Source organism: Sardina pilchardus, chromosome 7 (genome assembly GCF_963854185.1).
Source record: "Sardina pilchardus chromosome 7, fSarPil1.1, whole genome shotgun sequence".
Classification (NCBI taxonomy): domain Eukaryota; kingdom Metazoa; phylum Chordata; class Actinopteri; order Clupeiformes; family Clupeidae; genus Sardina; species Sardina pilchardus.
The window spans coordinates 25,559,844-25,583,225 of record NC_085000.1 but is presented as its reverse complement, the minus strand read 5'-3'; the positions used below and the strand labels follow the sequence as shown (position 1 = coordinate 25,583,225).

Here is a 23,382-nt window from a genome sequence, read left to right as displayed (position 1 = left end):
CACACACACACACACACACACACACACACACACACACACACACACACACACACACACACGTATGTGTGCACAGATGCATGCATGTATGCAGATCTGCTGAGGAGACAGGCACTGCATACATCCAATGCAACATTTCAGGTAGGTAGTATATTCCAGACAGGCCTGCTTCCTGCACTGGACAGACGTGCATCTTAGTCATTTTTGTGTCAGTGCTGTGTGATGCAACAGTTGCGTTCACACACCACCCCCATCTGAACATCGTCCTCTCCACAAATAGACGACTTCTTTTTGGCGCAGGCAGACCATGAATCATGGTCAACAACTGAAGGCACTGACAATGGACCTGACCGCTTAATTTAACACACATTCTCTCTCTCTCACACACACACACACACACACACACACAATGCATTGCTGCCATTGCGGGCTGGCGTTGGCGTGTTTTGCATCCTAAGTCACCCATGGTAATTATTCACTTATCATTTAAAACAGAGCTGCAGGCACCCGCGCCTCCTTTCACGCGTGCAGTGGATGGGAGAGAACAAATGCATGCCATTAACAAATGTGTGATTCTGCCTGAAAATTCATTTAAAAGCTCATTTGCCCGCCACCTTGTGTGACTCCCAGGGTGCGATAACGACGCGTACGAAGAAAACTGCGACACCCCCCCCCCCCTCCACACGAATCAACAACACATTTTAGTCCCGCTGCCGTTAAGGAGCTGGGAGTGAAATTGCCTCGGAGCTGTGTTGCAGTGACGTGACGTACCGTATATAAGTGCCCTTTACTGGCGTTTGCGTCAGCGTTTCATTTGTTTCAATGGAAGACAATGTCTGGATAATGAATCATGCTATGGAGACGTGAGGGAAGTGAGTGATTCACTCCGTTTCTATCATACAAGACAGATGGAGGCAGAACAGAACAAGCCGATTCCGCTCAGCCGCAGATGGATCATCAGACTCACTTAGCGTTAAACTTCAGTCTAAACTCCAGACCACTTCCTCTACATTACCATCTCAATTCTATCCACTGAGCCCAAATGAAGTCATGATGCTGTTCAAAGAAATCACAACAGCCCAAGAAAAAATCCATAACAGCCCAAGAAAAAATCCATGACAGCCAAAAGGGTCAGACATAGGCCACCCTAATCACAGCGTGTACATTTTCATTCTGCATGTGCATGCCCAAATATCTGGATTATTTGTATAAGGCTACACTCATATCAGTGTGCACATCCTTACGGCAGAATCATTGCCGATCTCAGCCCAGACTCACCACTGACCGTACTCCCCACATCCACTTCCTCTGTGCCCCCACCTCATCTGCAGGCTTTGGGGGAATATTCTCTCACAAATGTGTAGATGTAAATGTTGGGGTAAGTTTCCAACTCTAAGCAGTGCTCCAGAGGGGTCTCACACTCTCTCTCTCTCTCTCTCTCTCTCTCTCTCTCTCTCTCTCTCTCTCTCTCTCTCTCTCAGTCCCCCAGGCCTGAGGCCGTATCGGCAGATCATAAACAGTTACAAGCTCAGGTGGAGGGGCAGCCAGTGCGAAACCACAGGCAATCTGTTCAGGTGAGAACTCCTGCACGCTAGAGCTAGACTGTCGCGCTGTGAGCACAAAAATGTGTGTGTGTGTGTGTGTGTGTCAGACAGAGAGAAAGCAAAATTGCTGTATGTGTGTAGGTCTCTGTGTGTGTGTGTGTGTGTGTGTGTGTGTGTGCGCGTGTCAACATGTGTGTATGTGCATTGGGTAGTTTCATTATAAAGGGCTTATCTGGCAATACATTTAATCTGTAAACCTTATAGAATAGCTATGTGAATTATATTGCCCAAATCTGCAATGGAAATGCAGTGTCACAGCGCCATCTGCTGTCAGTGGATTGTGATCCGTTGTCTAGGTATATCAGTGAATGCCCTTTAAAACAAACTACTTTCTATAGTTATAGAGTCATATTTATTGTTCACAGCAGGATTCTGCTTAGTTTTTGACCTTTGTGTACATTGATGCTTCTCCAAAACTGTGGTCTGGAATCTCTGTCTTCTTCTGTTTGCGCTTACTGTGCATGGTATACTGATTAGTTTACAAGTACACCCAACAAACATGTTTATTCATGCTTGTGTGTTTGACATACATTTCCTAATGTGCTGTGAATCCAGATGGTGCGTGTTTCTGCTCTCGTGTGAGACGACAGTTGATTACTGATTCTTCTGAGAGCATCTCTGCAGCCATCTTTAAACCAGCCTCGTGAAAGAGACAGCTGAGTTCAGCCAGTTTAACTCCTCTGATCAGCTCTACGCCACAGCTGCACTCTCTTCAAGGACATAATCAAGAGCTCTTATGGGTTCTTCAGATGCTTCATACAGAGGCCGTGACCATAAGTCTTTCATGACTCAACTCAAGGTCCACTTCTGAGAATGAGAGCAAAAAGAAGGGATATATATACCCTTCTGCTGAGCTCTCCGAAACGGTCAAAAAATAATTGAACCGAGTATGTTGTTTACCCTGAGTCATATGCCTGGGATTACTTCTGGCTAATAAAAAGATGAGCCATGCCCTGTGAATTGAGCAGTTTAGGAGAGATCCTGTCAGTGCATTCTAGGCCTGGAATGGGAAACCATGACTCATTCGAATTAAAAAGTCTGATCCGTATTAAATATGAGAGTGGTGAAAAGGCAATGGGAATTTGGCTGACCATTGTGACCGAGAGGGTGTGTGTTGGATAGCGCTATTAGGGTGAGATTTTGGGTAGCCGCTGCCTTTCCAAGTCACTTTTGAAACATCCCCAGTGTTTGCACTAAACAAGGCTCTCTGTGGTTGTAAACCGTCCTTTGCCAAACACAGAGCTCTTTGTGTATTAAAAGTTGTTCTACACGTATTCGTTTAATGAGCACTTTCATGCAAAGCAATTTGTTAGTGCATGGAGAGTATCCTTAGGCTCTCCACACAAAAGCTTACTTTGAAACGAACTTCTGAAAGAACCTGAAAAGAGCTTTTTTTTTTTCCACGAGTGCTTCCCTCGCTCCTCCTCCTGGCCGCTCTTTTGATGAGTAAGTCCCCAGCCCCAGATACCCTCGCTCGCCCCAGGTGGTCCAGATGCAGCCTCCATCACTAACCTCCCGCCTTTGGCAGTGTCTCGGCGCTGTCTCCCAGAGACATTACTGGCTCCCCTTCAAAAGGACGCGTCCACCACGTCCATCCTGTCTGCGTCCAGTCCGTCTGGCGGTCCTCTCCCACCTGCTTGAGATCTCATCCACTGGCCTCAGCCTCCAAAGGCATTATTCAACCTTCCAGGCAATGACAACCGTATTACAATTCACATTTCTATTACATTGTAATGGCATATAAGACCTCAATCAGTGAACCCAATAGTCACTTAATAGGTTTGCATATGTTACCTCATGTTGCAGGCATGGAGGAGCTGTGGGAACATCATTGCCTGACAATCAATCGGCACGGATTCGATTTCCCGAAGTCATTGCTGTGAGATATAGTGTCACTTAGATAAAAGTGTCTGCTACATACCAGTCAACATGAACATTTCTACTACAGTATTTAAGATAGGATTTTCCCCTAAATGCAGTTAGGAAACATGCTTCTGTAATACCAAAAATCCTAAACGCCATCCTAAACTAAAATAAGATAGGGTTTCAGAGTTTGGAAGTTTCTGTAATGAGGCCCCCCAGGATTTTTAGGGGTTTATACTGCATGTTAAGTTATCTGTAGCATGTAATAAATAATTTTCCTGTGTTTCGGAAGTGTGTTCATTTCAATTTCCATTATTAGTTTTTAACACTTTTCACCATTGTGCAAATACTTAATCAAACACTGCTAATATTTATACATGTATATATTTCAATTGGCAAGGCTTAAAATATATACTTTTAATGTCTTCCCTGCAAAAAGATAATATGAACTGAACATGATCACTGACTTCCTTGTGATTCCATCAGGAGTGAATAATGTCCAAGTTGACACACCCAGAGCACATCTCTTCCAAATAAATGCTTCTTTCTTTCATGCCATTTAATCTGAAAGGACAGCGTGTCATGAACTAATCTCCAACATCTGGGTTATACTTCTGGACTCTGGACTCTGTATGTGCAATTGATTGGACACAAAAACAATATATCTTAGATGGAAGCAATTTCATTTCGATTATCTGTGGGCACACTCGAATGTGCACGTCCGTATAATCATAAAAGAATTGAACTCAGAGGGATGCGTGAACTGTGTGTGCAACATATTGTTTTAATCATCGCTTTGTCATTCTCAAGGTCACAAACTCATGGCTCCAAGGCAAACAATGACTAACAAATACACAACAAAACAAGCCCCTGCTGGGAGGGGCTGACTAGCCCGTCAATAAACAAATATAAATAACCACACAGGAATAAACCGTAATAAATAAGCACAAGGCGCACATGAAATCAATATGCAATCTGTACTGCGTGTGGAATGACGATTACCCACAGAGAGGAACACTAGAGGATGTGATTTGGTACAGCTTCTATTTTTCAGGTCTCGCTTCACAGCATGACACATCACAAACGCCCCGCTGATCTCTTCTATACAGCAGACACTTCTCGTTTCCAATGATCCAGGTATCGTAAAACGAACACAAAGGACAAAATCACACACAATCCACTGGAACCAGCGCAGAATCTCTGCAGAGCTCGTATACAGTCACTGTCAGTAAAGGTTAACATCAGTCTCTTTCCTAATAATTATGGTATCATTTTCAGATGCGTCTTGGCTGTCTGTTTTGTGAGGTAAAATGGCATCTCTTGGTTTACTTGATCTGCAGGGAGCTGCAGGACCCGACCCAGAAAACACTCTATTTTAGTACCACATATAAAACATTTACACTCAAAACTCACACACGACTATGGTTCACACTGCCATACAGACACAAGTCACAACAGGACACAAACCTCTGGAAATGAATAAAGGAGGACAATAATCTTTTATCAATCTTCAATAAAAAAGCTATACATAGTACAGAGAAACATTCTCTTTCTTTTTCTCGTTAGATCCAACTCACTGCATAGATGGCAGCAATGCTGCGACTGGATTTCAAAGACTATAACTTAAGACTTTCACCTAATCTTCTCTTGTTGAAACTCTTACTGTGCTCTGAATAGTGGATGCCAGTGTATAGCCTACACAGCAAAGAAAGATAGATAGACTGCTAGAATATGAATGCTACAGTAGGACTGTATAGTAGAATACCTTTAAAACATACACTTTCATAGACAAAAAAGATTATTCAAGCCATAGTCTGTCATTTCCCCACTATGTCTCTTTCTGATGAATTTCGCTCATAACAGCACCTGCTTCTGTTTATACAAGTGGTTATACAACATCATCTGTTCCTGTTTTATAAAGACCCTCTTGGAACCATTCCCTTCCGACTTGGACAGTTGACACTTATCTGGACTCCTCCTCACCTCCAGCACCTCTCACCTCATTCACCTGATACTTCAGACACCTCTGTTAGATCAGCCTCGGCGGCTAAACCCCCCTCTTCTGTAGCCTAATGGTCTTTAGCTGAGGGGGAGGCAAAAGCAGAGTGGCGGGACCAGTGAAACAACAGACACTCGCAGACAGCTCAGATAAAATATTGGGCATGCTCATTGCTCTGTCTGGTTAAGACCCATCCACCCATCCAGGTGTTGCAAGCACGTAAGCAGAAGGAGGGATTCGGGACACACTCAGTGGAGAGGGTGGTTGGGGAGCAGAGGTAGAGGGACGGTGGCTAGGCTAATGGTTAGCATGGTGGCACGTCTGCTCGTTGCCTTGGTTGGCGCTGCCTTGGTGCTGTGCTCGTTCCAGGCGCTCATTTGGTGACCTTCTGAGCTTTCTGGGCGGACTTGGTCACCCTGCCCGAGCCCCCGACCTTCTTCTCCACGCTCTTGATGACGCCCACTGCAACAGTCTGACGCATGTCTCTGACAGCGAAGCGCCCTGTGTGCCAACACACACACACACACACAAGCGCGCACACACACACAAGTGCACAATCATACAGAGAAAGATAGACAAGAACATACAACCACACACAAGGATACGTAATTAATTCACACTCATAGGCCTAAAAACATACACACACACATACTGTACATACACACACACACACACATCTGTCTTTCTGCCTTTACGCACACCCCAAACATAAACACATACTGTAATCTAAGGCATATGGACAACATGGACAACACACACACACACACACACACACACACACACACACACACAAACACTCATACATACACACACACACACATAAACACAGAATAGTCACGAGGGGGAAATCAAGGCGCTCGACACGCTGTGAATTACGGCCGGAGCCATAAGTCCGTCATCATGTGGAAGAGGGGCTGGAAATCACGGCCGAGCGCCCTTTACGAGCACATCAATACGGCCTGGAAAGAGAAAGACATGCCATCTTTTCCAGTGTTTGCACACAAAACTGCTGTCACTCAGCCTTTTAATGGCCCTCCGGGATGCTGAGTTACAGCCTCTCTCGGCACTCAGCGTGCGCTTTTTTGCCTGCAAGAGTGTTTCAGCGATCCACGGATGACAGTGCGAGCTTGAAATGTCTGTGTTTGACATGAACCCGATTACTGAGTCTCAGGGCCCGGACTCCGTTATTGTTAAAAAAAAAAAACAGAGAGAAAAAACATTAAAGCCCTGAAATATGTAAACACTGAGAACAAGTACAAGATGTTGGCCGATATATGCCAAGCAAGAGGACAACGGAGAGGGGTTTCTAAACGGCAAACATCAGTGTGTGAAATCTGATTGAGCAACTAAATTGACGACATGTGTGATGCAGCAGCACAGGGAACATCAGATCCAGACAAGGCTAGAACTGAGGAGAGGAGAATGGCCCTCATCACTAACACCAAGCACAGTCTGAACACATGAAGGGAAAAATGGCCCTCGTCACTAACACCAAGCATAGTCTGAACACATAAAGGGATAAATGGCCCTCATCACCAACACCAAGCATAGTCTGAACACATAAAGGGAAAAATGGCCCTCATCACCAACACTAGCACAGTCATATGCATAACATAATAGAGACATACACACATGGCTGGTGATGCAATGCCGATTTATGGCTGGCGACCAGCAAAATTGAATATAATCTATAGAAGTGAATGGGCCAACGGATACGGCAAGTGGAACTACGGGTGTCGCATCACTCTAATCGGGCCCTTTTCTATTTTTCAGGGCGAATATGGCGTCATAATAGAAAACAGCTGCCCGGTCAGTGTATCTTCACTGAATCGATGGGTGATCGCGTCGCCAGCAGTGAGTGCAATAAAGTGATAAACAGAATTCCATGCTTGCGGTTTATAACTTACATATTCACCTACCAAGAGACATGACCATCCATGTTGGACATGAAAACGTTGCCTTGTCTACAGGAGAAAATGAAGAGCTCTTCTGAAATTGGACTGACCTGTGAAAGCGACTGCATGTGTGCTTTGCTCTCCCACTACAGGCCGTAGTGGCCCGGGCCAGGCTTGTTAAGTGTGGGAGTGGGAGTGGGATTAGCAGACAGCGCGAGACGCAGGGGACTGTGATGCGAGACATATGCTTCCATGCACTTATCTAAACTTTACATGGGGCATGAGGGAGCCCATACGATATAATGGGGTTGTGTTGAGTACATGTGGGAATGAGAGGAGAATTAAAGAAAGAATGTTCTCATGTCATTATGTCAGTATAGGCTATAAGTCCCACAGAGATTCACAATGTATGCTTTAATATCAGCTAATTTAGCTAAGAGCTATACTGGAACACAAGGCACCAGACGATGTTTAATAAGTAATTAAAAATCAAAGATATATTATATGCCTGATTTGCATCATCAAATGGCTGCAGCCTTGCTCAGCAGGGTGTAATCAGACATCAGCCAACAATCTTACACTGTTCGGGATCCAAGAAAAGTCTACACTGAAACTGATTTCTGTAGCGTTTGTGGTATCCAGGCCAGAACAGGTTTTTTTGTTATTATTTGATTTTAATTATATGTAAAGCAATGACCATGATATTCATAATGCCTTGCTTTTCTGGTTCTGCTACAGAAAACAAAGTCTGGCTATGCTATCACCATACTAAGCTCAATCTTTTAAGATTGAACATTAGTATGGGGAGTCAGCGCTTTATTTCTACTGCACGAGAGGCGTGCTCTCTCGGAAGAGGGGCGGGACTGTCGAGCTCTATTGGCATCATTCAAATCATGACTCCGTACGCTTGGATAATCCTTCAACCAATCAGACCAATGATCGAGTGCATCTTTTGGATAAGCTAGTTTGTGATTGGAGCCAAAGGTTCTGGCAGGGAACAGAGGAGATAGATGTGCAGGTTTCCAGCCTGAGCTGCCGGCAGGTTTTTTTGACTTGACTAGATTTTGTACCACCTCCATTATACGCCTTGAATGAAGTAGTCTGTTAAATTAACAAATATGAGTCTAAAAGTGCCATAGACCTATGAAGCCTACAAAAAGCAGCCACAAATCTGGCATCTTCGCCCATACAGAGATCCAGGCACTTTCTTTGCAAAGGTGGCAGCTTTAGGTGCTTTTTTGTAGGCGTACTTCAGAGGTCTATTGTGAGGAGGGGCAGAGATCAGCTGAGACTCTCTACACAGAAACTCACCCAGAGGAGGGTACTGGGAGAAGCTCTCCACACACATGGGCTTGCCAGGCAGCATCTCCACGATGGCGGCGTCCCCGGACTTGAGGGTCTTGGGGTTGTCCTCCAGCTTCTTGCCCGAGCGCCGGTCGATCTTCTCCTTGAGCTCGGCAAACTTGCAGGCGATGTGAGCTGTGTGGCAGTCGATGACCGGAGAGTAGCCGGCGCTGATCTGGCCAGGGTGGTTCAGGATGATGACCTGAGGATGGGACAGGGAGGTGGAGGAGGGAGAGAGAGAGATAGAGAAGGGAGAATAATGGATACAAAGTTACAAAGTAAACGACCAAAGGGCTAAATTGCTATACATGAACAAGAGCATGCCAGTGTAGTGACTGTGTGATCTGTTCATCTGTGTGTGTGTGTGTGTGTGTGTGTGTGTGTGTATGTGTGTGTGTGTGTGTGTGTGTGTGTGTGTGTATATGTAAGTATCAGTCTCACCTGGGCAATGAAGACTGCGGCTTCTTGAGGGGGGTCAGCCTTGCTGTCCCCACAGACGTTGCCACGGCGAATATCCTTCACGGACACGTTCTTGACGTTGAAGCCCACGTTGTCGCCGGGCAGCGCTTCGCTCAGAGACTCGTGGTGCATCTCCACAGACTTGACCTCAGTGGTGATGTTCACCGGGGCAAAGGTCACCACCATGCCTGGACGCAGCACTCCGGTCTCCACTCGGCCCACCGGCACAGTGCCAATACCTGGACACACACACACACACAGACACACAGACACACACACACACACAGACACACACACAGACACACAGACACACAGACACACACACACACACACACACACACACACACACACACACACACCCCCCTTGGGTCAACAAACAATAAAATGACTACATACTCTAAGCACTTACAGTTATAATTGTATTTAATATAATGATAATCTTCTGAAATCAAATAACAAGATCACAAAATGGAATGCAGATCATTAATTGAACTATGCTACAGAGGAGTACATACAGTAATATATGATGAATTGGAATGGTGCTCATAGCTGGGCCATACCCCCTATCTTATAGACGTCCTGCAGGGGCAGACGCAGGGGTTTGTCAGTGGGGCGAGACGGGGGCATGATGGTGTCGAGAGCCTCAAGCAGGGTCACCCCACTCGCATGGTGCTCCTTCCGGTCCAGCTTCCAGCCTTTGAACCAGGGCATCTACCCACAGAGGGGGAAAACTCATTCAGAAAGTAAAAGGCCAATCATATTGTGGTTCTACCTGTGTGTGCACTCAACACAGGTGATCTCATCAATTAGCTGCTGTACCTGGCTGAAGAGTTGTGCTAATTCGAATCAGCTGGTTTAAAAGAATGGTTGGCACAGATACTGTATGTGATAGGACTTTTACTCTCTGAAGCTGGACTTTTCCACCTCTTTCTACACAGCACACAGTGTATCCTACTGATGTCCTAATGGATGGTAAACATCCTAATGGTACACAGTGTGGTCAGTACCTCTTATTTCATGCATGGAAACCACACCATATTGTGCAACATTTTATTTATTTTAATCATTTGATGTAAGGCTTGGTGTAGGCTAGTTTGTTTATAGAACTATTAAAAAGATGGGCTTCACATTTCAAAGAACTTTCGATGAAAGGTCTGCATGAAAATAAACCCTGTTTTGAAATCTCTGTGAAGATAATAGACCTTGAAGTGTGCCGAGACAGAAAAGCGAGGAAGAAGAAAGAAAGGGAACGTGGATGGCAGTTCATTTACACACATTACTCACATTGGAGGAAGGTTCCAGCATGTTGTCCCCATGCCAACCAGAGATGGGCACAAAGGGCACTCCGGCGGGGCTGTAGCCGATCTTCTTGATGTAGGCGCTGACCTCTTTGACGATCTCCTCGTAGCGCTTCTCGCTGTAGGGCGGCTCGGTGGAGTCCATCTTGTTGACCGCCACGATCAGCTGCTTGACGCCCAGCGTGTAGGCCAGCAGGGCGTGTTCGCGGGTCTGACCGTTCTTGGAGATGCCCGCTTCAAACTCGCCCACCCCGGCGGCCACGATCAGCACCGCGCAGTCAGCCTGCTCAGGAGGAATACAGAGTGCATTACAGGGGATTTAGTGAGAACTTCTGAGGTAGGCAGTTCATTGAATCAATGTGACAGAATATTGACACTGCATTCAACACACACATAATCCTTATGTCTCATATAGTTGACATAGAAATTAAAACATTTGTGTAAGTGAAAGTTATGGTTTGGAATTCACATATAAAAAGCATGATAAAAGCTGAAAAAATTATTTGCTTTATAAGTCAGAAAAATAGATTATATAAAATAACCCCTAGCCACATGAATAGGATAATCAAAAACAGTGATTCAAATGTCATACAAAGGTAATCCAGGATTCAGCATGGGAGCCTGACCATACCTGCGAGGTTCCAGTGATCATATTCTTGATGAAATCCCTGTGTCCAGGGGCATCGATGATGGTGATGTAGTATTTGTTGGTCTCAAACTTCCAGAGAGAGATATCGATGGTGATGCCCCTCTCCCTCTCGGCCTTCAGTTTGTCCAGGACCCAGGCGTACTTGAAGGATCCCTTTCCCATCTGTAGCAACACACACAGTGGACCAGCTGAACACTAGATTGCATTGTAGCTCCATCTTGTGTCCATACCAAGAAGGACACTCATATTTCCCCTCGATACCAGCTGAATTGTTTACAGTTGTCTGTCTATGCTGCTAGATAAGAGTTTTTTTTCAATTAACTCAAACACTGTAATCAGATAATCATTAGGTGAAAATGGCTGTTGTTGCTCACAAACCACAAAAGATGGGTGGGTCTATATTATATGCCTCTCAAAGCATTGGAAAAGCAATATTTCAATGACAACATGTTATAAATACAAAATGAGATGAGCAATCACTGTCTTTGTGATAGAAACTGATAATGCATCCAATCAGTCATAAATATGTGTCAACAGTCTCTGAATGAGCCAATCACACAAGAAGATAATTAGGGGGCCAGATTGAATAAACCAGGTAAGGAATAAGGTAAAGGAACCCCTTACTCTGTTTGCAACAAATGCCATGGGATCTTTAACGACCACAGTGAGTCAGAACCTCGGTTTAACATTTCATCCAAAGGACAACATCTTCTGTTGCATTGTGTTGCCGTCAGTCCACTGGAGCATTGGGATTGATTTTTTTGGCCTGAGGCAAGATTGCTACCTAATTCCCACCTTGCAATACCACTTCCAGCAGCCACCTTTCCAAGGATGTCTCCCATCCAAGTACTCCTCAAGTCCACGCCTGCTTAGCTCCAGTAATTCAGCATTAGTCAGAACCAGACATGCATTAGTCTGGCTGCTGGCTATCAATCAGTCTATTATCTATCATCATTTACAAAACAAATTTCATCAGCATCCATGTTGCCATTGTATTGAGGATGTCCTTAGTAACTTGGTCACAAACACAAGACAAATGGCCAATCTAACTGTATACAGCAGTTCGATTGGCCATTCGTCTTGTGCTTGTGACCATTGGTTGGCAGATTGGTGGTTAGCTTGCTTCTTCAAGTTAAGTTAATGTTGGGCCGGGGCTTCTTAATATGTTTTTACCTCGGATTTTGGCACAAGGGATTATAACACCTTATCCTGTGTATTAATGTAATGCTAGAATCAATGTCCCCCTCCTCCCCCAGCAATGTCTGATGCGCTCATTTGTGAAGACACAGCACTGATACTGTATGTCCTACAATCTGAGCATGAGCAGACTGGGCCTGATGTCACCTGCAGGGGTCCTCTCACCTCAGCTGCCTCCTTCTCAAATTTCTCGATGGTCCGCTTGTCGATGCCTCCGCACTTGTAGATGAGGTGGCCAGTGGTGGTGGACTTGCCCGAGTCCACATGGCCGATGACCACGATGTTGATGTGGATCTTCTCCTTCCCCATGCTAAATCGTCACAGAGGGCAGGGGCCCTCGCACAGTGCAATGCTGAGAGGAATCAGGGTGTGGCAATAATCAAATTTAGATTCTGATTTGTGGTTTGATTTCTTCTTATATATTATCTTACACTTAAAGAAAGCACCATTGCATATACTGTAGACAAAAGCTATGTTTTAGCTTGAGTTACCCATTTCCAAATATATATTTTGTTATGCTTGAAACAGCCAGCAAAAAAAGGAATCAGAGCTTGTATTTCTGATATGATGCAATGATCAAGTACATTTACACTATTGCACTGATGATCAGACCATGACATCGTAAGAAGCAGCTGAAAGCTACCGCATCAAATAACCACAATCTGAGTGGATTAACACTATTTCATTTTCAAACCCAAATACAAAAGTTTATCATCAGTGCCTCAGAACGGCAAGACACAAACTGCACTGTTGACAATGCTTCAGGTCTCGTTTCACACTAGCAGCAGCAGTAGGGCTAGGGCTGTTTACTCTCAGCTCAATTAGGCCATAGCAGTGTGGGTCAGAGACAGTGCTCCATTCCCAAATCCCCGGGTGTCTCAGCGCTTGTCTGAGATTTGAAACCCCCCTTTGTGAAAACAAGACAAAGTCCTATGAGTCCCATCTCCCCCAAAATAAACACTGATACAAGGTCCTCTGCCTCAGCAAAATCAGTGTATATATTTTCACACACTGTCGAGACTGAGAGTGTACGTTTTAAACATTCCATGATTTAAAGCATTTGCATGATTCAAATTTGTAGCACTCTCCCTTTCACTTCCTGAAGCCTTGTTACTATGCAACCCTGTTAGCATCTAGACAAACCTCTTGTTTGAGATGATGCAAGTCGGATAAAGCAATAATTTAGAGTAGAATCGGGTAAGTTCGGCCCCTTACCTGCAGCTGTTACTTCGAGCAGCAGTCTGCCTTCCCTGGCCCAGGCTCTGTGCACCTACGAGGGGGTGGCAGACTCAAATTTTGTCTGCGCAGTGAATACACCCCAAACTCACACACACACACACACACCCTCCCCTCTCTGAGACAGCAATGCGGTAGAGTGGTGGGTAGAGACTGCAGTGAAACTCGACTGCATCACAGCATCCTGCACTGAGGGGGGAGATTAAGGAGGATCGGGACGGACTGAAAATGAAAGTAAGTACCGCGCCGAGGGGTGAGACACAAACATGATTCAGCAAACGTCTCGCTTCGGGGACTGATGAATTCTGGAGGCCACCTAGATACAGTTATTATGTCAGAGAGGAGTGCGTCTCACATATACAGTAAATAACTCTGGTGCTAGAACACCAACAATCTGCAGATACTGGGTCATAATGTACTATTTTGTTCCAAAGCATGAAGTCACCATTGCCAAGCACCTTTTTTTTGTGGTGAGAAAATGAGGGCAAACATTTGTACTGGCATTGATGGTGAGCTTTTTTATAACATTAGGACTGTAGCATAAACATAGGACTGATACTGTACTTTCCATTTAAATCAGTGCCAAATGCATAGCAAATTATGCTTATTTCCAAATGAGAATTAAGAAATGCTTAACTGCAAATTAAATGCCCTGATGTTCAGGCTTTGGTGACAACCCTGCAGGGGCAGAAGTTGTATTGGTAGCACAAAGACTACCTGACAACTGCCACTGTTCAATCTTATAAGGTGCTTTTTTAATGTGAATAAACCAACAGAGGACTGGCTGTTCTAACAACCTTTGTCAGATTGTCATAATATAATCAAAGGTATTTAACATTATTCCATTGTTCATAACTGAGGCAACACCCAAAGAGCCATTCCAAAGTGAAATTTAATAAAGGCATAAACCTTTAAAAAAAAAAAAAATGGGCAGGCAGAATAAATTAAAAAGGCAAATCATTCTTAAAAACAGTTCAAAGGAGCTGCAATAAAAGAAATAAAAAAAACATCACAATTCTACATTTTTTAACACACCGCTAGGCCCTCTTTCTGGCAGGTGAATATGCAGACATCCTTTATATACATTTAAAAACATATTTCTTGTACTACATTGACTCACAAGCTGCGTTGGCAATCTGTACCTTGCTCTCTGTAGTCAATCAGGCTCACATTTAGCACAAATTCAAGAGTGTTTTGAGAAATCATACTTTCCAATGGTATTAGAAAAACACAAAATGGTTAGAATGTGATGGACAGAGGGACAGTTAGCTGCTTGGGTGTGTTCTCACTCTGCATAGTAACAGATCTCAAAAATCACAGATATTATAACTGAAAAAAAAAGTATCAATGGACACAACCAACACTCACACTTTATTTTGATTATATGTGCGCTTCTTGACTCTCCTCATGTTGGATGCTGCTAGCAGGTGTGACCCAAGCCTAAATAAAAAACATTAAACATGCTTGATTTCATCTCATGATGCCAGAAATGTTTGCGTTCATCCAACTACACGCATTTGGTGCAGGTTGAGGTCCAAAAGTCCCTTTTGTGGAGTCGATCTGTTCTACATTGAGCGAGGAGTTAGCCTACACATTTCATCACACTGTTCCGTTCAAGTTCTTTCAGTTCTTTCGTACAGCATAAAGGCGACAGACACAGCAAAACAGAACAGCTAATCGTCTCCTGACTAGTAGGCATGACTGGAAACTACACGATGCCCTACATGAACCAATAGTTTTTTTTGTTGCTGTTGTTATTCAAGGCAAAAACACAGACTGGAGTGTTTCCAGCCGAGACCAACACAGTGAGGTTCAACACCATGTTGCTTTGTGCCAGTGTGTCCTTCTACAGGTGTCGCCGGTGTGTGCCACCTTTGTGACCTCAAGAACATTTTTTTTTAGAATGCAAGTTCTCCGTGAACCTCGTGACCTCAACGCGTGTTCAGGCCACACACACCCCCTCCACACACTCATCATTTCCAATTCTGCAGTCCTTCTTTCACAGCCGACAGATCAATCTTGTTGCTCCAGCAAGCCAAACCCCCCCGCCCCTCCCCTCCCCCCCTTGCTCCCCCACCCCCCAAATAACTGCGTCAGGACACCTGCCATTTGTCTCGGGGCTTCGGGGCTACGTCCATCACGGGGCACCGTTCCTTTTTCGGGGGACTCTACGTCCGCCGCCGCTTGGCCCCGCCAGGGCTGGAGGGGTTGCTGGAGCTGAGCACCTTCTCGGTGGCCCGGTTCCTCTTCCTCTTCTCCCCCACCACCTCCTTGGGCTGCGCGGGCTCACCCTGGGCCCTCTCGGACCGCTCCCGTTCCCGCTCCCTCTCCTTGTCCCGCACGCTTGGCTTCTCCACGGCCATCTTCACCGAGGAGTTGCTGCCTGGCGGACAGGAAGACAATGGGGAGAGGAAACGGGAGGATGAAGAGGGAGGGATGGAGGGAAAGAAAGAGAAACAGAGAGACAGAGAGACAAGGGAGATGACAGTTGAGAATGACTTGAGGGCTTGACAAACATCTCCTCTATTCTTAAAACTCAGGTGGCTAGTCTGAGATTTAGAGTTTATTCGCGGGGCAATTGCATTTGTACATTTGCCATGTCAATCCCAAAATAACACAAATACAGTGGGATTGACATGTCAAAGTGTACACCTTATGAAATGTAGACATTCTATAAAATATGACCAACACAACACACCGTCTCAATGAGTAAAAAAAAGAGGCAATTTGGTCAACTGTCAAAACTGTGAAAAGAGCAGTGCTTCTGTGTGTTGGAACACAAATGAATGTCCATTTACATCTTAAAAGAACAACGATCTTCTCCAAATTCATGGCCCAAAAAACAAAAAGGCGACAGACAACACTGCATGTCTATACTCATTTTTCGTGGGATCCCAACTGCTTGAGTACCCCTTCAATGGGGGCAAAGGAATTAACTCCGCCACCATGTCTCAATGCATGCAGGACAACTGCTATGACCTCACATGCTGGTGGGATTGAGATTGTGTCCTGCATAACATCCGAATACTCTAATTGCCAATACTTGGAGAGAAAAAAAATCAAGATAGCTATTGCATAAAACCAAAAGAAGACACATTCAGAAATACAGACCCATGGTCATCCTGGACTCCATGGACTATCATCAAGGTGTAAAGAGGAAAATTCAACAGACGTTTTGAAATAACCCCACTGCTGCAGAAGTGTTAGCCATGGGAGGAAAGGTTAGAAAAGTTCCGCATCATTCGACTGTCTTTCAATGCACACTCCACCTCAACTAGCCACCACCATGAAGCATGCCACGACACACCTTAGCCCCCTGAATCTCATCCCTCTCAAAGACAAATACCAAACTTAGCTCAAGAAAATTAAGCATGCCATGCTTTTTATAGGGATATGTATACAAATAACAGGACATTATAGCTTTTTTTCTAGCCAAACTGCAGGTACAGAAAAAGGGGGGGTGGGGGGGGGATAGAGACAAGGAGAGAGGAGATGATAGAGGAGGAGGACAGAGAGAGAGAGAGAGAGAGAGAGAAAGAGAGAAAGAGAGAAAGAGAGAAAGACAAAGAGTGAAAGCAAGAAAGAGAGAGAGAGAGACAGAGAGAGAAAGACAAAGAGTGAGAAAAAGAAAGAAGGAGAGAGAGAGAGAGAGAGAGAGAGAGAGACACACACACATGGTGTGTGTGCTCTCTGATGTTGCCCTACAGCGGTCTCTGGTCTTTAACAAGGTCAAGTAGGAGTTTTGGAACAGAGCAGAAGTGTTCTTCTGTCCATACCTCTCAATATCCTGGCCAGCCATACTGGGACCCAGACCTTTGAAAACGAGACACAAATGACCAATGTGAGGGGCGCCAACGTTGCGTGCCAAAAGGGGAGAACGTTCCAGAAAAAGAGAGATGCAACGACGCACATGGGCTCAAGTTTTTTTTTTTTTTTTTTTAAGTGTCCGCGTCAGAAGGAATGAAAGAGAATAGGATAGAAAAGGAAAACACATTAAGTGATCAATGCAAGTGTGAATAAACAAGAAAAGGACCTTCTTCATGCGTTGCAGGAGGATCACGTTCCTCTTTAAACTCTTCCTTCACATCATCTTCAGAGCCCAGTTTACCTGTTGGAATGACAAGCACATGCCTGTTAAAAGCAACCATCAGTTCTTACACCTACTCCTCCTGCAATCATTGCAACCAAAAAAATAATCACCTCGGACAACTGCAAAGTGAATGTAACTAGTATAATGTTTACCTTCTTTCACCTCTTGAATGATCTCTTCTGGTAGTACAAAGGTCTTTTCAGAATTAGGAAAAGGCAATATTTCGGATTCATGCTGTAATGAACAGATTGGGATTATCAAGAGGGTGTGTCGAGACAATTGTGTGCTGGGCTGAAATAAAAGTATTTCCATACTGGAACACTCACCAAAGCTTGCATATCATACATCGTACTAAGGTGGTCCCAGATGACTTTCGACGACACCTGTCTTCCAATATTTTGACTGAACTTGTCCCGAATACATATCATGTGAAAGTGACGGTTTACACCTGCGTTACAGACATTATTTACATCAGTTCAGTAAAACAGTGATTTTAGATATTTAAAATAGCCTGACTGGAAGCTGGTGTTGTAACACCATAATGTTATCGATAACTTGCTCACCTGTATTAACTTTCACATTAACATCAGTCAACGTTAGCTAGCGTTAGGATAACCCCAACGTTAGCTAGCGCACCACTTAGCTTAAGTTATGGGCTAGATAGTAATCATTACCATTAAGTTAATACAGAACATACAAACACTGTGATGCATCTTAACACGGAATACAATTGATTAGATAGCGTTAGCCCCATGCATTTTGTATCGTTAATGTGGTCATGCTAATGTTAGCCTTGCTATCGACATATGGACAACGATAAGTTATGCAAACCCCGATTAGTTGCGGAAAGGTTCAGCAAGCATTTATGTTTATGGTCATATGAAAATCTTATCGGCTTCTCTTAGCTATGTTCATTCCCGCTCGCCAGCTGGCGACAAGTTATTTAACGCATCCTTGCATGATCCTGCCCATCTGTTAGCCAGTTAGCAAAGGTTAGCTAGAGGCTGGGGCCTAGTCAATGTTACTTGGTCTTTAGGTGAGAAATCTTTACATAATTCGCTTACCAACAGGTTTATGACCCAGCATAGCATGAAAGAGGCACACTTCCACCTCTTGGCTCCATATCACCGACTCATCAGTAGAACTTAACCCAGAGTCGGCCTGTTTCTCGTCCGCAGGAACGGGCTCGGCTTCCCCCATGTTTCTGACACAAACAATGGACCCCGCCGCTCCAACACAAAACACTGCAAATGTACGCTGCAAAAGTATAGGGGAAACAGCGCCCCCAAGGACCATAACAATGTCCTGTAATGTAACATTTGGCAACAGTGTAACGCCTGCAGTTTCCGACTGATTAGTTTGTATCTTATGGCGGCCTAATATGTGACACATTTAATAGGCTACTTGTAACAGTCATTACCTACTTGCATCCATCGATAGGCTATAGGCCTAGCCTAATTTGCAGGTGCTGATCAGCTTCATCGGTTGCAGCACACTTCAAACATAATGTTTCTCATTCGTTTGTTAATACAGATAGATAGATTGACAGATAGCCTAGATAAATTATAATGTGGTAGCCTACAAGATCTAGCCTATGCATCTGAGATGATAGCCTAATATGACACAGTTCGTATTATGATCATAGACTGAAACTGAACAGTTGTAATTGTAGCATTTGCCGTCATTTAAGCATTACACATTAAACAAACAAATAAACAGATATAGTAGAATAGCACACACACACACACACACACACGCACACACACACACACACACACACACACACACACACACACACACACACACACACACACACACACACACAAGCAAACAAACACACCTTGGGTCAACAAAACAATGACACTTCTGAATCTGGGTCTTGTCCAGGGCTTCCGTCATTCTCAGGATTCCCCGCCTTATAAGTGGCCATTCCATTCAAACATGTTCTTCACCCTATGGCCATATTCATTTGAGAATCTAAAGTAGCCTATTGCCTTGCTAGTGTGTTTAAAATAGAAGGTTTTGTTGGAGATTTGGTTTGTCATCTAAAGCAAGGCCTTCAGTGGAGTAGCCACTCTAAGCTTACCACAAACTTAATGGGTCACATTTTTAAATATCTTTTTTCATAGCCTTATTTGCCATGTTTGAACCCATCAGCCTACAGAACCATACTATGACTAATTTGCCATCATGACTCTTAACATTCTGGCATCTATGTCCATCTACATCATGCTGCCACCAACAAGCTGGTCAGATATTTGATATAAGTGTCTCGTGATGCGTATTTACTGCCATTGGCACAATTCAGAATCAAACACAATAGCTGCGCTGGATCTTTCCACCTCATTCGACTAACAAAGGGGTCAGATGTGGCACATTAGTTTGCACATACACTCAGTGGAATGTGCAATCGTGACAATATGCAAACAAAGCCTCTATGAATCAAAGGAACCACAAGATGGCGATAGACGACAAAATATGACCAATCTTACCGAGTACCCCAGCGACTGTCCTAAATTTGGTGTAATTCGCGATTTGACAAAGTTGGTCATGCAGTTATCTTAAATTAAAATAATCATTCTGTATGTAAATTGTATTTTTTTGCATGGCCTATTATTATTCCGGAAACTGTGTTGTTGGCTGATCACTTTTGATTATTTCGACTGTGGTACAGTTTGTATCATTTTGTTTTGTTTTATTTTAAGTGATACCCAATTTATCAACTAAGGAGGCGATGCATTGCACGAACAAAATAATTAATGACAGTGGCTAAATTAATTATATTGAATATAGTTTTTAAAAAATACTTTGATAATCTCTCAACCAAGAAAGCCTGCGGTGTCACATGGCAATGCAGAGGTTAAAAGCAGCACGCTTTAAATTACACCAAATCGTTTCTTCTTCTCTGATGCAATGTTGTTCCAATTTCCTACAGTGTGATGCACACAGCTGCAGCCGCTGCCGCTCCGAGGGCGAGTCAGTGTGGGATTGTGTTTGTGTGATAGCATTGTGCCAAGGGCAGGGAAGGGCAGGCGGGCCCAGACTGAGCGGCGCCGCGGCACACCTGGGGAAGTTCAGGTTAAATAGCTCCACATTCCTCGGCGCACAGCTGATTGAAACATTAACAAACAGTAATCCGCGAGCCAAGCTGCAGATGGGCCGGGAGCGCAGCCAAGGAAAGGGGCTCACTGTGCTGTGTGCTCTCTCTCTCTCTCTCTCTCTCTCTCTCTCTCTCTCTCTCTCTCACATACTCTCTCTCTCTCTCTCTCTCTCTCCCTCTCTCTCTCTCTCTCTCTCTCACACACACACACACCAATTGCCCCCCCCCCCTCACTCTCACACAGTGTGTGTGCGTTTAGGCGCACGGGAGCGCAAGTGTTTTTGTTTTGTATTTCTTATGTATTTGACATTTCTTCATTGTGTTACTCTTTTGCTTGAATTTTACATGGTCTCTCAAAAGGCAATAATAAGTCAACTTAAGTAAAACTTTTTGAAGCATAAGATATTGTGGTTGAGATTACGCAGCCTTTGCCTTTTCACCATATCTGTTAGATGACGACTGTTCTCAAAGATTCTGGCCAGCTTTAATGTATTAATTCATGTGATTCTTGCTGATGAGTCATCTCTAGTGGGATGAAGTTTTCTGTTATGTCAGTTCCAGGCTTTGTAGAGGGAAACACTGTTAAATGTGTAATCCTTTTCTTGTGGAGATATAGCCAAGTCATTAATGTCAATGTAATGATACAACTATAAACCAAACGTTTTCCAAAATACTATTTGTTTTAATATAAACATCATTTAGGTACATTGTAATAAAACAATATTGACATTTCACATAGAATGCATTGTAATATACAATACAGATATAACTCAGCAATCTGAGAAGTTGGCATTTTTTGCAAAATATAAAATTCTTCTCTAAGTGTACGTTCAGAATTCAAAAATACAAAAAGTACAGGAACAATGGAATTGACACTGTCTTTTGGAGGAATCCAAAAAGGCAATATTATAAGAGTGATTGTTGATGCTATGTCGGCAACTGTCCATACAGCTAAACCTAAGTCACATCAGGGACCTCCACTCCTGGCCGGTCACCTCTGGCTACACCAGTCTCTCCTTGCGCTCGTCTACTTGGGGAGTAGGCTATCAGTTCGGCGCCACAATAATGCTTCGTCTCGTCACTTCTTGATGCAAGGTTTGGGGCGAGACGAAACATCGCCGGTGACAGCATCCCGTGTTCTGGCTGCTGCTACTGATTCTGCTGCTGCTGCTGCTGCTGCTGCTTCTGATGTCTCGCAGAGAAATCAGCGACACAGGATTCTGTCATCTGAGCACCCATTCTAAAGGAGGAAAGATGAGGAGACAGTCGATTAGTTTACACATCACATGTCAGAGAAGTTTGGAGTGACCAAACATTGCAGAGGCTATAGCGCAGCCAGAGGTGACATTAAGTCTGTGGCACGCACCATAATGACAACAATTTCAGCATTCTTACCTCGACAGAGATGCTGCTCAGCTCTGCGTTGAGGGTAGTCAGAGGTGTGCGAGACCCCGAGGACGCTTGCTTCATGCCCGGTGAGTCGAGCTCGATTTGGAGATCCCAGATGTAGTCGATGACGTGCTGGAGGATCTCCATCTTGCTGGCCTTCTTGTTGGGTGGCAGAGTTGGCACCAGCTCCTTGAGCTTGCTGTAGCAACTGTTCATGTCCTGGAGAAACGCACTCATCTGCTCGTCCAGCAAGGGGATCTTGCACTTGGAGATGGTCAAGCTCTGTTCAGAGAGACAGCGAACCATGTCCTCGCTTCCAACCTTGCTCTTCAGCGCGCAGGTAGATCCAACAACCTTCATCTTGACTTGCGAATTGGTAAAAAAAAGATGCTGTCAAAGAAATGAAGTCGAAAAGGATAGTCTTGGTGATGACAGCTAAGCGAGTTGGTTTGCTGCCAATAATTCCCTTGGTAGAGTGTATGCAAAACGTCGAGCACTTTCTGACAGTTGTGATTCTGGTGAGAGCGGCCGCTGTACTTATGTTTCTTGAGAACCTGGGGGAGTGTCCTAAACGGGCTATGTTAGAGCACCAGGACCAATGACATACCTTAGCTCTCGGGCGCGACCAGCCCTCTCGTTTGATTCCACCAATAGTGACTCTGAAGTAGTTATCAACCTGCACAATCTGTTAGAGGATGGTGTTACAAATGGAAACAAATGTGTTTTTTTTTCGACGGGTGCAATGTGGGAACCCAGCTGTCCGTCGCCCGGGGATTTTGCAGGTGTAGTGATCGCCTAGAGGCGTGGGTGGGAGCATATCATAAAGAATGCAGCAATTACTTTCGATGAATAGGCTTTTAATTGGTGCCTTAACCACAGCTGAAATAGCCATGCATGCCTTTCTTTGCCAGAGCAATGAGAGAGAAAAACCCTTGAGGCAAAAGTGAATGGACCAACCTATTATTTTTATTGATCAGAGAGAAGGTATCTTAAGCTTGAGACATTTCACCAGGTTTCTGTTTGCAGAGTAACCTTACCAATAATATGAAAGGGCATCTTAGAATAGAATATTTTTGCAAGCTTGAAATGGCAACAGAAACTATTAAGAAATATAATATAACAACGTTTTGTCTAATGCATGTAAATCATCTGTAATAGTATAGGCTTTTTTTTAATTTTTTTTTTTTAACAAAAACACAGAACATAATGTTCTATGTTATGCATGAAAACATAAAACATAAAGTTTTAGGACAGCCGCGAAA

At 44.2% G+C, this 23,382-nt stretch overlaps 3 protein-coding genes across 4 annotated transcripts; all 3 read right to left on the bottom strand.

Moving 5' to 3' along the window:
- Positions 1 to 4,228: 4,228 nt before the first annotated feature.
- On the bottom strand, positions 4,229 to 13,647 carry eef1a2 (eukaryotic translation elongation factor 1 alpha 2). Its single transcript, XM_062541531.1, has 8 exons — positions 13,521 to 13,647; positions 12,471 to 12,657; positions 11,091 to 11,270; positions 10,446 to 10,742; positions 9,722 to 9,872; positions 9,144 to 9,400; positions 8,670 to 8,904; positions 4,229 to 5,964 (listed from the first exon to the last, which is right to left on the bottom strand). The coding sequence occupies exons 2-8, from the start codon at positions 12,612 to 12,614 to the stop codon at positions 5,837 to 5,839; spliced, it is 1,392 nt and encodes a 463-aa protein (XP_062397515.1). The 5' UTR covers positions 12,615 to 12,657; positions 13,521 to 13,647; the 3' UTR covers positions 4,229 to 5,836.
- Positions 13,648 to 15,620: 1,973 nt separating this feature from the next.
- mrgbp (MRG/MORF4L binding protein) lies at positions 15,621 to 18,886 on the bottom strand. Of its 2 annotated transcripts, XM_062541530.1 has the most exons (6): positions 18,696 to 18,886; positions 17,958 to 18,079; positions 17,784 to 17,865; positions 17,575 to 17,649; positions 17,318 to 17,354; positions 15,680 to 15,924 (listed from the first exon to the last, which is right to left on the bottom strand). In XM_062541530.1, the coding sequence occupies exons 1-6, from the start codon at positions 18,829 to 18,831 to the stop codon at positions 15,828 to 15,830; spliced, it is 549 nt and encodes a 182-aa protein (XP_062397514.1). In that variant the 5' UTR covers positions 18,832 to 18,886; the 3' UTR covers positions 15,680 to 15,827. The 2 variants fall into 2 exon arrangements, with proteins under 2 accessions (XP_062397513.1, XP_062397514.1); XM_062541529.1 differs by lacking the exon at positions 17,318 to 17,354 and having other exon boundaries at positions 15,621 to 15,924; positions 18,696 to 18,885.
- Positions 18,887 to 21,392: 2,506 nt separating this feature from the next.
- On the bottom strand, positions 21,393 to 22,647 carry LOC134087784 (DNA-binding protein inhibitor ID-1-like). The gene is made up of 2 exons (XM_062541528.1): positions 22,127 to 22,647; positions 21,393 to 21,971 (listed from the first exon to the last, which is right to left on the bottom strand). The coding sequence occupies exons 1-2, from the start codon at positions 22,478 to 22,480 to the stop codon at positions 21,936 to 21,938; spliced, it is 390 nt and encodes a 129-aa protein (XP_062397512.1). The 5' UTR covers positions 22,481 to 22,647; the 3' UTR covers positions 21,393 to 21,935.
- Between the last annotated feature and the right edge of the window lie 735 nt (positions 22,648 to 23,382).

Coding starts and splice junctions, on each gene's coding strand:
- eef1a2 (XM_062541531.1), bottom strand. CDS start 12,614: ATGGGGAAGGAGAAGATCCACATCAACATCGTGGTCATCGGCCATGTG. Junction 9,873..10,445: donor TGCTGGAACCTTCCTCCAAT/GTGAGTAATGTG, acceptor CTCTGTGGGTAG/ATGCCCTGGTTCAAAGGCTG. Junction 9,401..9,721: donor GGACGTCTATAAGATAGGGG/GTATGGCCCAGC, acceptor GTGTGTGTCCAG/GTATTGGCACTGTGCCGGTG.
- mrgbp (XM_062541529.1), bottom strand. CDS start 18,831: ATGGGGGAAGCCGAGCCCGTTCCTGCGGACGAGAAACAGGCCGACTCT. Junction 17,650..17,783: donor CATTCAAGAGGTGAAAGAAG/GTAAACATTATA, acceptor TCATTCCAACAG/GTAAACTGGGCTCTGAAGAT. Junction 15,925..17,574: donor TCCTGCAACGCATGAAGAAG/GTCCTTTTCTTG, acceptor CCTGTCCGCCAG/GCAGCAACTCCTCGGTGAAG.
- LOC134087784 (XM_062541528.1), bottom strand. CDS start 22,480: ATGAAGGTTGTTGGATCTACCTGCGCGCTGAAGAGCAAGGTTGGAAGC. Junction 21,972..22,126: donor TGAGCAGCATCTCTGTCGAG/GTAAGAATGCTG, acceptor TTCCTCCTTTAG/AATGGGTGCTCAGATGACAG.